Here is a 15171-nt window from a genome sequence, read left to right as displayed (position 1 = left end):
CAGTCGTAGTTCCCATAGTAAAAAAAACAAACAGACAAATTCAACATATAATTTGCAGTTGCTGCTGTGAAAGGGTAACAATTTACCTGTTGCAGTTATAAGAATAATAAATGTCATTAGATTAGCTGTGCCAGAGACATAATGAAGATATCCAAAAAAAATACAGATACAATTTAATAGCTGGCTTAATTATACTGTTATTTAACAAAAGAAATCTATCCTTTTAGGTAAATCTGATCCAAAAGTACATTACTAGAAAACCTAAAAACCTGTTATGTCAACCGTGAGCAAAGGCTAAATTGAGCAAGACATTTAGCATTTAATTACTATTTACAATATTCTATTAAGTTAAACTCAAAGTACACCTTTTTGCAGTATTTGTTACTCAGTGGTTAAAGTAAAAAACAGAAATGAATTGGTTTTCCTGGAAAACTTGTGAAACAATTCTGTTTTTTTATGCTTTTGAAAAAAATTGTGTCTGTTATGGTGTCTAATTTAAATTTTAAACTTACATCAGTGTAATTCCACTGATGCCCCTAATATAAAATGCACCTTAATGTTAAAATTTTGTCATGAGTGCTAAATGGTTTTGTTAACTTAGCTCTTTGTGTGTGTGTTTTTGATTGTGTAATTATAGAACAGGAGAAAGCACACATTTATATTTACTGTAATCTAACAAACTCCATATTATGTATTCAATATACAAACAGTGGATATGTTAAAACATACTTACCTTAAAAATGATAAATATTTCCTTAAAATTCAACTTCTCTTGTTGTCGAAGTTATTTATTCCCTTAAAGACCCAAAATTTCTTATCTTTTTTATTCAATCATCTCACTTAACATAGTACCTCTACAGCTGTGTTTGCCTCACACATCCGCTCAGACCTTTATATATGGAATTAAATTGAGGGGAATGACTTGATCTCTTCAATGTACTGTAACAACCAATAAAGAAAACCAGATGAAGACTTTTTAAATTACTTTAATATGCCAACTTCCTGGCAAGAGCAAACACAGGTTATCTGTTTTACTCTTGCAAAAAACAAGGACTGTAACATTCCAACTCCATGAGGTGACTTAGATTTAAGGTGCCTTTATAACACTGAAATCCAATTATATTAACATGTTCAAGCATCCTGAAGCTGTTAGTAGGTTGTGTTATTTTTGCCCTCTACATACAGTATAAACTAATTAAAAACAATGGTATCTGTGGAACTCCAGAGGCACCAATGGCTTTCTAGAAGGATAGAATTTACAAAAGAATAACTTTGTCTAGTATGTGTTTTGCTGATCATACTATTCTTACTCTTTTCATCGTGAAGCATTATCTTGTCTTTGACAAAGCATTTGACAATTTGGCATTTTTTCTAATGTCACTACATGTTTACATTTTCAGTGCTCAAACTATTAATTCCAAATGTTAAAGGCTGGATTAACATACAGAAGTGATTTATACACCAGTTACCACTCAGAAAATAATCACTTTGATGTTGATGTTACTGCTGGTTTGACAACACCCATGATAACAGCACCAGGAAAGACGCAGAAATGAGACTGATCTTCTGTCTTGTTCCACTTGAGGCTAGAGGGGCATTTCAACAAACAAAACATTAGGGAACAGTTGATTCTTCTGATTGAAGTCTTGCAGTTTTTACTGAGGCTGTATAATTTCTTACGTATGCCATCAACAGTGATGGAGCCGGTGTCAATGTCGAAGCCAGTAACACTTGCAGCTGCATTTATCAAAGCACTTGCAATCTCATTGCCAGTGGGGACAGAAGAACTTGTAAAATAAAACTTAATGAGGTTGATCACCGATCCATTTCTGTAGAATTAGTAAACATTAAATAAATGATCCAAATTTGTTCAACCTAAAAATATCACATTTCACAAGATGCAAATTCACCTGAACGCTATTGCTTCCAAAGACACAAAAGATGATAATTTTTTCTTCATTGGTGATTCCAGCTGCCAGAGGGAAAATTAAGTGTCTTTAAAGGTTCTTTACAAGAGCAATGTTGACAATGTCAAATGAACAATAAGAAAAAGAAGGATGAAGTTAGTAAATGAATACCCACTTCGTTCTTTATCATTGAAGCCCGTTGTTTAAAGGCAGTGGATTGTGAATCATACAAGTCAGTTGTAAATGTGTCCTTAACAGATTTGAAGGATATTAGTCTCGATGTTGGTGCAACAGTTGTAGCTACGGTGTTGGAAATCAGAGGTGCTGCTGTAGTAGTTGCAGGGTCATTTGGAGTCTCTGTAAAACAACAAAAAGGACAAAACACTGAAACAACAGTGCAAGAAAGTCCCAATTATAACTTAGTGTATTGCTGCAAACGAGGCAGCAGTTAGCAGTGAGAGGAACACCTTAAGGGAGTAGAAGAGTATGTGGCGTCATAATGCCACAGAGGAAAATGTTGTACATCAGTAACAAAGACAAAAGGCATGCTGGCTTCACATCGGGTATATTGAGTTGTTTTTACCAACCTGTAACCTCCACTGTTTGAGCATCTACTGTCAAACTGAATGTAACGTTAGGGTCACTTAGACCCTTTACAAATGCATCAGCAATGTCCGTGGCCCCTGGTAACTCGGTTGGTGTAACTGAGGCAAACTCAATCCCCATGTCGGCTTCAGTTCTATTGGCTTTTAATGCTTTTGTGGAACCTTCAACCCTGTGTCAGGAAGATAAAACCAAAGTCAGTAGTCAATACAAATACTTTATTGAAATGTGTGATGTAGATATGCCATTACAGATGTCATTTTACTGAGAAAGACTCTTCCTTACCTCAAACCTTTTAAACTGCATTTCTTGAACTTGTCACCATACTGAATTTTGTATATTTTATTGCACTAAAAAAAGTAAGAAAATAAAGAAATGTTTGAGGTCAATTATTAAGATCGAAGTTGGTTTCTAAACATTAAGATTTTTCTTAGGAGGCATCTAAGAAATATTGCTGAAGAAAGTGACTTACTGGACCTTCCATTTGCTCCTTCACTTTTTTAAATTCAGGGCTGTTTGGGTCATTAAAAGCAGGTATGAAATCAACTTCCAATACTAGCTTAAGGGTATAGGCTACAGTTGCCCCAGGTGTGGCAGTCACTAAAGCTGTGGTTTTGGTTTGGCCTGCAGTTGTGGTAGGCGCCGCAGCAGTTGTGCCGGTTGGGGCTGCTGTAGTGGCAGTTACCGCAGCACTTGTTGCTGTTGTGGCTGTTATCGCAGCAGTTGTGCCTGTTGGGGCTGCTGTAGTGCCAGTTACCGCAGCAGTTGTTGCTGTTGGAGCTGCTGTAGTGAGTGTTACCGCAGCAGTTGTGCCTGTTGGGGCTGTTGTTACCGCAGCAGTTGTGCGTGTTGGGGCTGCTGAAGTCGTTGTTACTGTAGCAGTTGTTGCTGTTGGGGCTGCTGTAGTGGCAGTTCCTGCTGCTGTAAGGGTTGTTGGGGCTGCTGTAGTGGCAGTTCCTGCTGCTGTAAGGGTTGTTGGGGCTGCTGTAGTGGCAGTTCCTGCTGCTGTAAGGGTTGTTGGGGCTGCTGTAGTGGCAGTTCCTGCTGCTGTAAGGGTTGTTGGGGCTGCTGTAGTGGCAGTTACCGCAGCAGTTGTGCCTGTTGGGGCTGCTGTAGTAGCTGTTACTTCAGCAGTTGTGCCTGTTGGGGCTGCTGTAGTAGCTGTTACTTCAGCAGTTGTGCCTGTTGGGGCTGCTGTAGTAGCTGTTACTTCAGCAGTTGTGCCTGTTGGGGCTGCTGTAGTAGCTGTTACTTCAGCAGTTGTGCCTGTTGGGGCTGCTGTAGTCGCTGTTGCCGGAGCAGTTGTTGCTGTTGGGGCTGCTGTAGTGGCTGTTACTGCAGCAGTTGTGCCTGTTGGGGCTGCTGTAGTAGCTGTTACTTCAGCAGTTGTGCCTGTTGGGGCTGCTGTAGTGGCTGTTAATGCAGCAGTTGTGCCTGTTGGGGCTGCTGTAGTAGCTGTTACTTCAGCAGTTGTGCCTGTTGGGGCTGCTGTAGTGGCTGTTACTGCAGCAGTTGTGCCTGTTGGGGCTGCTGTAGTAGCTGTTACTTCAGCAGTTGTGCCTGTTGGGGCTGCTGTAGTAGCTGTTACTTCAGCAGTTGTGCCTGTTGGGGCTGCTGTAGTAGCTGTTACTTCAGCAGTTGTGCCTGTTGGGGCTGCTGTAGTCGCTGTTACCGCAGCAGTTGTTGCTGTTGGAGCTGCTGTAGTGAGTGTTACCGCAGCAGTTGTGCCAGTTGGGGCTACTGAAGTCGTTGTTACTGTAGCAGTTGTTGCTGGTGGAGCTGCTGTAGTTGCAGTTCCTGCTACTGTAGTGGCTGTTGGAGCTGCTGTAGTGGCAGTTCCTGCTACTGTTGTGGCTGTTGGGGCTGCTGTAGTTGCAGTTCCTGCTACTGTAATGGCTGTTGGGGCTGCTGTAGTGGCAGTTCCTGCTGCTGTATGGGTTGTTGGGGTTGCTGTAGTGGCTGTTACCGCAGCACTTGTTGCTGTTGTGGCTGTTATCGCAGCAGTTGTGCCTGTTGGGGCTGCTGTAGTAGCTGTTACTTCAGCAGTTGTGCCTGTTGGGGCTGCTGTAGTAGCTGTTACTTCAGCAGTTGTGCCTGTTGGGGCTGCTGTAGTAGCTGTTACTTCAGCAGTTGTGCCTGTTGGGGCTGCTGTAGTCGCTGTTACCGGAGCAGTTGTTGCTGTTGGGGCTGCTGTAGTGGCAGTTCCTGCTACTGTAGTGGCTGTTACCGCAGCAGTTGTGCCTGTTGGGGCTGCTGTAGTAGCTGTTACTTCAGCAGTTGTGCCTGTTGGGGCTGCTGTAGTAGCTGTTACTTCAGCAGTTGTGCCTGTTGGGGCTGCTGTAGTAGCTGTTACTTCAGCAGTTGTGCCTGTTGGGGCTGCTGTAGTAGCTGTTACTTCAGCAGTTGTGCCTGTTGGGGCTGCTGTAGTGGCAGTTCCTGCTGCTGTATGGGTTGTTGGGGTTGCTGTAGTGGCTGTTACCGCAGCAGTTGTGCCTGTTAGGGCTGCTGTAGTGGCTGTTACCACAGCAGTTGTGATTGTTGGGGCTGCTGTAGTGAGTGTTACCGGAGCAGTTGTTGCTGTTGGGGCTGCTGTAGTGGCAGTTACCGCAGCAGTTGTTGCTGTTGGGCCTGCTGTAGTGGCAGTTCCTGCTACTGTAGTGGCTGTTACCGCAGCAGTTGTTGCTGTTGGGCCTGCTGTAGTGGCAGTTCCTGCTGCTGTAAGGGTTGTTGGGGCTGCTGTAGTGGCAGTTACCGCAGCAGTTGTTGCTGTTGGGGCTGCAGTAGTGAGTGTTACCGCAGCAGTTGTGCCAGTTGGGGCTGCTGTAGTGCCTGTTACCGCAGCACTTGTTGCTGTTGGGGCTGCTGTAGTGGCAGTTACTGCAGCAGTTGTGCCTGTTAGGGCTGCTGTAGTGGCTGTTACCGCAGCAGTTGTGCCTGTTAGGGCTGCTGTAGTGGCTGTTACCGCAGCACTTGTTGCTGTTGGGGCTGCTGTAGTGGCAGTTCCTGCTGCTGTAAGGGTTGTTGGGGCTGCTGTAGTGGCAGTTACCGCAGCAGTTGTGCCTGTTGGGGCTGCTGTAGTGGCAGTTCCTGCTACTGTAGTGGCTGTTACCGCAGCAGTTGTTGCTGTTGGGCCTGCTGTAGTGGCAGTTCCTGCTGCTGTATGGGTTGTTGGGCTTGCTGTAGTGGCTGTTACCGCAGCAGTTGTTGCTGTTGGAGCTGCTGTAGTGGCAGTTCCTGCTGCTGTAAGGGTTGTTGGGGCTGCTGTAGTGGCAGTTACTGCAGCAGTTGTGCCTGTTAGGGCTGCTGTAGTGGCTGTTACCGCAGCACTTGTTGCTGTTGGGGCTGCTGTAGTGGCTGTTACCGCAGCACTTGTTGCTGTTGGGGCTGGTGTAGTGGCAGTTCCTGCTGCTGTTGTGCGTGTTGTAGAATGTATTCATTATATTAATTATTAATATCATGGTTCTTATAGTTAAAAAAAGTGAAAGCAGTACAGTACAGTGGAACCTCGGGTGAAGGCTGTTTATGAACCAAAAAGCTTGAAAACGGAAACAATTTTCGCCATATGAATCAATATGAAACGGATTTTATTCAAACTTTTTCAACAGTATTTTGTGTACAGGGCCATACAGGAAACAAATGAAAATAATTATATCTAACAAAAAAAGGTAAACACAACTGAGTAAAGAATTAAGCTCTGAATAAGAAAAGCAATTTCATTCACCCTTACCAGTGCTGTGGAGTCCTGATTGCTCAATGTTTACAATTATTGTCTCCAAAATACTACTTTCTATTGATCCAAATCAGTAGCAACTTTTCCACTTCTTCTAATGTCTTGAAATCTTTGCTTGGTGATCACAATCATTCCTTTGGCAATCTTAGCTTCCTTGTTCCTAATTGCTTCTTTCTAGCCATGGTATGGCTTATCTATGGTTTGCTAAGCCATACCATAAAACCAGATCTGAAACAGGAGCGCAATTCTCATGCTTTTGTATAATCTATTTCTCTTTTTTTGTTGCTGTACTAAGTACTTTTCTTTTCTTTTTTTTTTGGCTAAAAATTTGGTTTGTGAACCATATTGTTCAAAAAGGGAGGCGTGCAACAACCAATGTTCCACTGTACTTAGTATTTTTCTCAATAGCATCACCTTACCTGTAAGAAGGAAATATAATATGAGAAGATTGAAACCCATTCTTTTAATCTAGAAAAAATGAAAAAATAAAAAGGTTCTTACTAAATATTACAATCTGCAAGCATTGGGATTCATTTAATATCTTTTGAAAATTGACCACGTTATTGTTCAAAGTGCACATTAAAGTAGAATAACAGAAATACCAAATTCATACCTCTAATTTAAATTATTATTAATTAAAAACCAGAGACACTCATTGTCTGTGAAAATATAACAAAGTAATTATTTGCAAATATTTATTTTCACAAAACTTAAAGCTATTGACAAGGATCCTAAGGTCCATCCAAATTATCAGCACTTCTGAGAAGTTGTTGTACAGAATGATTAACCTCATCTCATCTTTTTTGAGTTGTATCTGTGTAGAGGAAAATACAACCTCGCACTAAAAAAAAAAGACAATGCCATCAGTGTTCTGCTTTTTAATCCTGTGTTGTAATATGTATACTCTCTATGAATAACAAATTAAAGAACATCTAAAGATAATAATTATCATTTACTCATAAAATTATATAAAGTTCCTTTTGTGACTGTTTGTGCACTTAAAATTTGTTAACATACAAAAGGTATGTATTGGAGATAAATATATGCATATGTTCAGGTACTACCTTTTTTTAGCAGCAAGTTTACACAAGTTAACTTAAAAAAAACTCACCTGGTAGTCCCAGATTTGACAGAAAACTGAGAAAAAATTAATTCTCCCTTTTTTGGCAAGTAGAATATTTCAGTAAATTTGCATTTAAATCTTGAGTCCAGTTTGTAAATGCAGTGCCATAAACCTTTCTGCTTTTAAAATATCTCACATCTGTTGACGTGTTTATATATTGTGATGTAATTTGGCTGTTGACGCATGAGACATTTTTGATCATATCTTGGTGGCAGTGATGGGGCAGTAGTGGCTTAGTGGTTAAGGAAGTGGACCTGAGTCCGGATGGCTTCAGCTTCCAGTCCATCAGCTCCCAAGTTACCACTGAGGTGCTCTGAGCATGGCACCGTCCCCACACACTGCCCACTATTCACTTTGGTGATGGGTTAAAAGCAGAGGTCAATTTGGTTGTGTGCAGTGGTGTGCTGTGTCACAATGACAAGACGTTCACTTTCTTTCCTTTCCCTCTTGATGCTTTTTACTTTATTCAAAAGAGCAAGCTGCTGAAATGACATCGACTTGCAACTTTGCAGCTACTCACAAGCATTAACCAGGCTAAAAGGTAACAAAACAATGAAGAAGACTGACACCCTTTACAATCTTCACGCATGAAGGCAGTCAAAAAGGCAAAGAGCAGAACATCCAGTAAGCAGTGTCAAAATGTTACTGTCTTTGTTTGCCTTATCTTGGTTACATTTCAAGCATGTGTGTGTGATATCACCAAAAGATGCAGAGGTCCAAGAGGGAGGTGCTTTGGCTAGCAGTCAATTTAGTAATGTATAATTACCTATGCCTCATATAAAAGCTTTTAAAACCAAATAACTGATCAGTGATACATATGAGTAAATATAGATTACATATTGAAAAATGGCAAAGCCTTCATTCAAGATTACGTTTTTTTTGCCTGGACTGGAATACGGGGGGGTGAGGCGGGGCGGGGGGGAACAGAGCTAGATGGAAAACAATCTTTAAGCATCAGCAGGTTCTACAGGTTTTCAAACAATGCTACCAACGATCGTTTGCAAATGTGCTTATCTCAATTTTAAAACAATAATCCACAATTTTAAAGCCAAAACTTTCATATGTAATTATTTTATAATGTCTTTTAGCTTATTTTTTGATATATTTTGTGATATAATGAAAAGTTTGAGATTGGATTAAAAAAATGGAGAACTGCAATATAGAAAAGGTTCTCCTCTCAATGGAAGTCTATAAAAAGATGTTTTTACTATATGGATCTATAGTATCTTATATATATACAAGCACATATATATTAGGGGTTCAATGATACATAAAATTCATGGTTTGGTTTGTTTCGATACTTAAGTATCACGCTTTGATATATTTATCAATACAAAAAAACAGACATTTCCATATCTTTTTTCAAAGTATTTAATTCCAATTAAATATAGCTGGTGTAGCTATACCTGCCTCATTTTATGCTGTGTATACTTAGACGTTATAACCATATAAAACAAAAATAGCACCCTGTAAAATAATTATAAAATAAATTAATTTATTTATATATTTATATAATTTATATTCATTCTTGGGAGCATAGTATATATTAAAAACATAGCTCATGAATAAACAAAAGCTTAATCAGCAATAATGAATAGAAATAGCAAAGAAAGAAAATCCTCAATGAACAAGACCTATGGTCCCTTATTAAAGAGCGAACCAGGTTAAAGATTTTTTTAGATTTAATGTGTGACACATGTCACAATGTGATAAATCTCACTACTAATTTGAGACATTAGCTATGTTGCAACAGGCTAGTTTGTCACGTGGCACCTTGGTGTGAATGAATGTTGGTGACATGGTGGACCTCTGATCTATAGTTCAGCCAAAGGCGGAGTACTTCAGTGGAGTACTTAAACTTTCAGCGATTTAGATACATGTATTGTTGTGCCAGATAGATAGATAGAAGGATGGATGGATATGGTTAGTAAAAAAAGGTGGATTAATTGATTCACCAAATGGTCCACCATGGGGCTTAAAAAAAGAACATTCTGAAGGGAAGTCTGTGTATAAAATCAAGAAAGTGTACAATTATAACAATGCTTGTTGCTATATACACTTTTTATTGAAAAAAGAAACATTTGTACTTTGAGAAGCAAACATTTTCTTAAACAACACACACGTACACACACAAATCGAGCCACTGTCAGCATAAAACCAGTTTAACAGTTTAAAAATGCTTCCACAGATAGATGGCAGAATTGGGTTGATTTATTTTGTGTGACACACAACACACACAACACGTCATTGTTTAACCTGGGCTGCACCTTTTTGCATCCCACCAGATTAGTTGTTGTTATCTTTCCGTTATGATTTCTATTTCTAATAGTATAACTAATAATCTAATAATTTAACTTTAGTGAAAATAACCAAATGCTCAAAAGAATATATAGATGTTTGTTATGCAATAAGACATTAAATAATAAAACAACTTAAGTAAATATGAATAGAATAGAATAGTCTTTATTGTCATTGTAACACGGGGTACAACAAAATATGTAAGGTGAGCCTTATGTTTAGTATTCTGTTTGACTGGTTTGTTGTGAATCATACATTTTCTTTAAAAAAGGTAAAAAGGGAATACATGACTAAAACATAACAGTGGAGCCCCTAGATATGGGTTTAATCCATTCCACAGCAGCACTCGTGTCTAAATCAAATTTCCCCCATTAAAAATAATTAAAAAACAATTAATTCGTTGCAGCCCCCCAGAAATATACTATTAATTGATTAAAATCCCCCCCAACTAAATATCAAAAACTGAACCATTTTTGTCATATTAAGTAAATAATTTCAATAGTATCACTCATTCTCATTCTTTAACTTTTCCAGAACCCTCTCTTCTGTTAAACTTCCTCATTCCCTTTTCAAATGACAGTTAACATTGAGAATGTTGATAAGAACACAACTTATTAGTTCTAAATGAGAAGTTATTAGCCAAACAAAGTGTCAACATTTCACAAACTTGACGGAGATAAATATGATTCCTAAATAGGTGGACTGATGAATAATTAGCCAGTCACAGAAATACTATCACTACATATCAAAATAAATCATAAAAAATTCGAATTTTTTTTCTTTTATACCTTTCTCGTCATGTCAAGAGCAAAGTAAACACAGTAAAGAGTACAACACAAATTGGATCCAAATTATTATTAATTTTTTTTTTTTTAATTATTTTTGTCAGCGATCAATAATATCCCTACTGAGATATATCTGCTGGGGAAAAAAGGTTGTTTTCAGTATCACTGTGGTATGAATATTAACAACAACAATTGTAGAAACAAACAAAACAATCACTGAAGAAATGTAAATCAATACTGTATGTATTAAACAGAATCAGATCCTGTTTCAGTTCCATCTGATGAGCTTCCCTCACACAAACTGAATTTTGCAACAGAAATAGATAAACTTCATCACAGGGTTATCTAACCCTAACCCTCACCATCCTAAGATCTTCCAAACATCCCAAAACTGGTTGGTATTTAGGTTTTTATTTGCACACTACTAATGAGCCACCACAAGACCTGGAGAAACCCCACTTAAAAATCTCTGCGGATAGTGGGGGCCAACAGCATCGCTGACGGCTAGAAATGTTTTGACAAAGCAGTTAAGATGTCTATTGCACCATAGGTAATGTATCTAATTCATAATAAGTTCTAAATAGTTCTCCTTAATTTCACATACTGTAGACTGTTTTTGTAGGTTTCAGTTGTTTTTATTATTTTGTTCTTACACAAAAGAATTGTACAGAAAAACAACATAAAATGAGTAGTAAAGAACAAGTAAAAATTGATTATTTTTTTCATTAAATAAATACACTTTTTATATAAAAATCAATGCAACATTGGGATCACAATCAACTTGCAATTTAAAACATGAATAATACATACATTTTTAGACAGCCATAAATATTCACTACTTGGTTACATTATGTTTTGTTTCTGGTGTATTTGTGTAACGGTGCTTATTTCCAACCATTATATTTTAAATAGTGTAGTTTAACGTTTCCTATTGCTAAAAAAAAAAAACAAGATATGGGTCTGTGTACAATTTCGATTTCAAATAGGAAGAAAAGTGCAAAAGTGTATAAATTGTCTTAATATAAGGTTTCTGTAATATAGTCTATTACATTAACTTAAGATTTACCATATACTGTACATATCATACAACTGTGAAGTTTCATCACTGCATGGATGAATCCAGTCATACAATCCTTGTGCAACAGTTGTCATTTTCAAAAAACTTTGTTTTCATTGCACCATGATTGGTTTCATTTAGATATTCTTTCATTTTTTATTTTCTGGGCGAATCGTGATCACTTCATCAGACCTAACTAAACTATCACCTGTGATGTGACTGATCAGGGGAAATAGCTAAATTGAATATGTGCAACATGTGCCACACTAAACTTAACATTTTCCCAACATTATCCCTTTCCATTGCAGAAAGTTTGTGTTACAATATCCTTCCAAAATAAAGTTGTCACGAATTCTAGTGTTGGCTTGACAGGAGCCATGAGACAATTGCAAGGCATATTGCAGTGATGAGGCTGATCTTTTGGTTTACTCCTCTTGAAGCTGTGAAGAGAAAACATTTGTTGACATTGTTTGAGAGAAAAAAAAATCCAGTTTGAATTACTTACAAATGCCATCAACAGTGATGGAGCTGCCTTCAATGTCAAAGCCTGTGACGACTGAAGAGGCGTGTAGAAAGACATTTCTTATCGCAGTGTTGTTCGGAACTGATGTGCTTACAAAATGGAGACGTAAATAAGTAATGACTGAACCATTCCTGTAAAGAAAGTTAGAACAGTAATTTGATGAATTATATCACCATCTGCCCTCTGTAACTGTCTTTTTTTTAATTACCCAAATGCCAGAACATCCAGTGAAATGAAGGAGGTGGGGAATGCATCTTTACATAGAGGCTCGATCTACAGCCACACATAGCATATATTTAATCAGTCATACTGAACAGTGAACATATTTTTGTTGTCAGTCATTCTTTACTTATTTGTTAAACGTACCTGCCCCTTTATCATAGAAGCTCGGTTTTTAAAAGATACAGAGGATAAGTCAAGCAGATCCAGGGTAAAATTATCTTTAAGTGACCTGAAAGACACCACTCTAGATGCAGATGTAGGAGTTGCTGGTGGAATAGTTGTTGGCTTCACAATTGTAGGTGCAGCAGTTGTCGGTTTTGGACTTGCTGAAAAACATTTTGCAAGCAAACGTGTTTTGGCAAACCACCTCACATCTGCTGTAATACTTTTATTAAACTATTATTGGCATACGAGTGAGTAGAAGAATTTGTTTCTGCTCTTAGTACTGCAATAGCATAGTATTGTAATAATAATAAATTCCATACTAGAATATATATATATATATAAAAATCTACTAATAAATAACTAAAAACTTTCTAATATCAAAATATAATTTATTTAAATCTGTCAAAATGTAGAGTTCATTTAAGATAACTACGATTCTTGCCTGCTCTTCACTTGGTTCCTGGTAAAATTTCACGTTCCTTGTCTTGACTTGACAATTTTAGGCAAAATATAACAAAAAGTGACAAAATATCATGCAATAACTTACAAGTGATTTGAATAGAGCTGGGATTTATAGTGACATTAAACACACCACTGGACCCATTTACAGCCTGTATGGTTTGGGCAACAACACTATTTTCTGGGAGTTCTGAAGAGGAGACCTCAGGTTTGAATATGATATCTAAATCTACATCAGTTCCAGTTGCTTTTGAGATTTTGGGTGTGGAGGCTCTAAAGAATTAGAAACACATGGGACATGAATCAGTAAAATGCTTTGTGCAGTAAATTAAGAGCATGAGTGAAAATGTATTACCTGAACTGCTTTACTTTACAGTGATCAAAACGTTTAGGAAATTTGTTTCTGTACACTTTGTCACACTGTAAAATAAAGTTTTGAATTCAAATATTAAAATCAATATCCAAAGCTACACCTATAACATTCATTAAAGACAAATTATTCATACTTACAGATTTTTCCACTCGATATTTGAGGTTTTTATATTGCTCAGTGCTTGGGTCATTGAGCTCATTTGAATATTCCTCCCTTAAAAGTCCTACTGTCATACTATAAACATGTCCAGAAGACATGTTACTTGAAGGTGCTGGTGTTTGGGTTGCTGTTGGTATGGTTTCTGTTGCTGCAGGGGTTTGTTTTGCTATTGTAGTGGTGGCTCCAGTGGCAGTAGGATTTCATGGTTTGGTTATGGTTGTCCCATCTAATAATGTAACTAGTGCTACAGTTGTACTTTTTTGGGCTGGTGTAGTTGTAATAACATCTGTAGTTGTTGTAGTAGTTGCTGCTGGACTGGTTGTTGTTGCTAGTAGGGAGGTTGTTGTTTGAGCAGATGTGCTAGTTGTCTCTGCAGTGGTTGTTGTCCCTGCTATTACTGTTGTAGCTGTAACTGAAGCTGCAGTTGTAGTTATTTGGGCTGGTGCGCTTGAAATAACATCTGTTGTTGTTGGTGACAATGTTGTGGTTATTGCTACTGGTGTGGTTGTTTCTGGAATACTTGTTGTCGGTATTTGTGTTGTTGCTGTTTGAGCTGATGTGCTAGTTGTCTCTGTAGTAGTGGTTGATTCAGCTAGTACAGTTGAGGATGACAATGGAGCTGTAGTTGCAGTTATTGGGACTAATATAGATGTTATAACTTCTGTGGTTGCTTTTGCTGATAATGTTGTAGCTGGTGTTGCTGGTGTGTTTGTTGTTTCTGGAATGGTTGTTGTTGATGATGGCGGGGTTATTGTTTGAGCTGATATGCTAGATCTCTCTATAGTGGTTGTTGTCCCAGCTGGTACTGTTGTAGTTGTAAGTAGAGCTGCAGTTGTAGTCATTGGGACTGGTGAAGATGTAATCATTTCTGTAGTTGTTGCAGGGAGTATTGTAGTTGATGCTGCTTGTGTGGCTGTTGTTTCTGGATTGTTTGATGTCGCTGATTGTGTTGTTGTTGTATGAGCTGATGTGCGACCTGTCTCGACACCGGTTGCTGATTCAGCTAGTACAGTTGAGGTTGACGATGGAGCTGTAGTTGTAGTTATTTGGACTTGTGAAGTTGTAATAAGTTCTGTAGTTGTCGCTACTCGTGTGGTTGTTGTATCCGGAATGGTTGTTGTTACTGATGGGGGGTTGTTGTTTGAGCAGATGTGCTTGTTGTCTCTGCAGCGGTTGTTGTCCCTACTATTACTGTTGTAGCTGTAACTGAAGCTGCAGTTGTAGTTATTTGGGCTGGTGCACTTGAAATAATGTCTGTTGTTGTTGGTGACAATGTTGTGGTTATTGCTACTGGTGTGGTTGTTTCTGGAATACTTGTTGTCGGTATTTGTGTTGTTGCTGTTTGAGCTGATGTGCTACTTGTCTCGACACTAGTTGCTGATTCAACTAGTAGAGTTGAGGTTGGAAATTGTGCTGCAGCTGTAGTTATTGGGAGTGGTGTGTTTGTAATAACTTCTGTGGTTGTTGTTGCTGATAATGTTGTAGTTGTTCCTGCTTGTGTGGTTGTTGTTTCTGGGATGGTTGTTGTTGATGATGGCAGGGTCATTGTTTGAGCTGATGTGCTTGTTGTTGCTACATTGGTTGTTGTCCCAGCTGGCACTGTCGTAGTTGTAACTAGAGATGCAGTTGTAGTTGTTTGGGCTGGTCGACAGCTGTTTGTAATAACTTCTGTGGTTGTTGCAGGTAGTATTGTAGTTGATGCTGCTTGTGTGGCTGTTGTTTCTGGGTTGTTTGTTGTCCGGGTTTGGGTTTTTTTTTTTTTGGCGT

At 38.5% G+C, this 15171-nt stretch overlaps 2 protein-coding genes and 1 long non-coding RNA gene across 5 annotated transcripts in view; all 3 read right to left on the bottom strand.

The window, feature by feature from the left end:
- Positions 1-15171, bottom strand: part of LOC103387300 (mucin-2-like) — a 25751-nt gene that overhangs the window by 4659 nt on the left and 5921 nt on the right. The window contains 8 exon segments of the mRNA XM_025061677.1: positions 1681-1737; positions 2495-2682; positions 4155-4547; positions 4906-4982; positions 5179-5925; positions 14004-14074; positions 14635-14709; positions 14764-15056. Coding sequence (XP_024917445.1) covers positions 1681-1737; positions 2495-2682; positions 4155-4547; positions 4906-4982; positions 5179-5925; positions 14004-14074; positions 14635-14709; positions 14764-15056 — 1901 coding nt within the window.
- On the bottom strand, positions 971-3437 carry LOC103386959 (uncharacterized). 2 transcript variants are annotated; one of them, XM_008321423.3, is made up of 7 exons: positions 2983-3437; positions 2796-2860; positions 2495-2682; positions 2083-2264; positions 1911-1972; positions 1681-1829; positions 971-1586 (listed from the first exon to the last, which is right to left on the bottom strand). In XM_008321423.3, the coding sequence occupies exons 1-7, from the start codon at positions 2992-2994 to the stop codon at positions 1501-1503; spliced, it is 744 nt and encodes a 247-aa protein (XP_008319645.1). In that variant the 5' UTR covers positions 2995-3437; the 3' UTR covers positions 971-1500. The 2 variants fall into 2 exon arrangements, with proteins under 2 accessions (XP_008319645.1, XP_008319639.1); XM_008321417.3 differs by having other exon boundaries at positions 971-1829.
- On the bottom strand, positions 11076-13551 carry LOC112487799 (uncharacterized). Of its 2 annotated transcripts, XR_003051225.1 has the most exons (5): positions 12961-13551; positions 12393-12574; positions 12235-12299; positions 12009-12157; positions 11076-11943 (listed from the first exon to the last, which is right to left on the bottom strand). It is a non-coding gene; the product is annotated as an uncharacterized LOC112487799 (long non-coding RNA). The 2 variants fall into 2 exon arrangements; XR_003051224.1 differs by having other exon boundaries at positions 11076-12157.

The sequence above is a fragment of the Cynoglossus semilaevis genome, chromosome 1, assembly GCF_000523025.1.
Source record: "Cynoglossus semilaevis isolate Cse_v1.0 chromosome 1, Cse_v1.0, whole genome shotgun sequence".
Classification (NCBI taxonomy): domain Eukaryota; kingdom Metazoa; phylum Chordata; class Actinopteri; order Pleuronectiformes; family Cynoglossidae; genus Cynoglossus; species Cynoglossus semilaevis.
The sequence above is the reverse complement of the archived record's forward strand: the minus strand, read 5'-3'. Positions and strand labels throughout refer to the sequence as shown.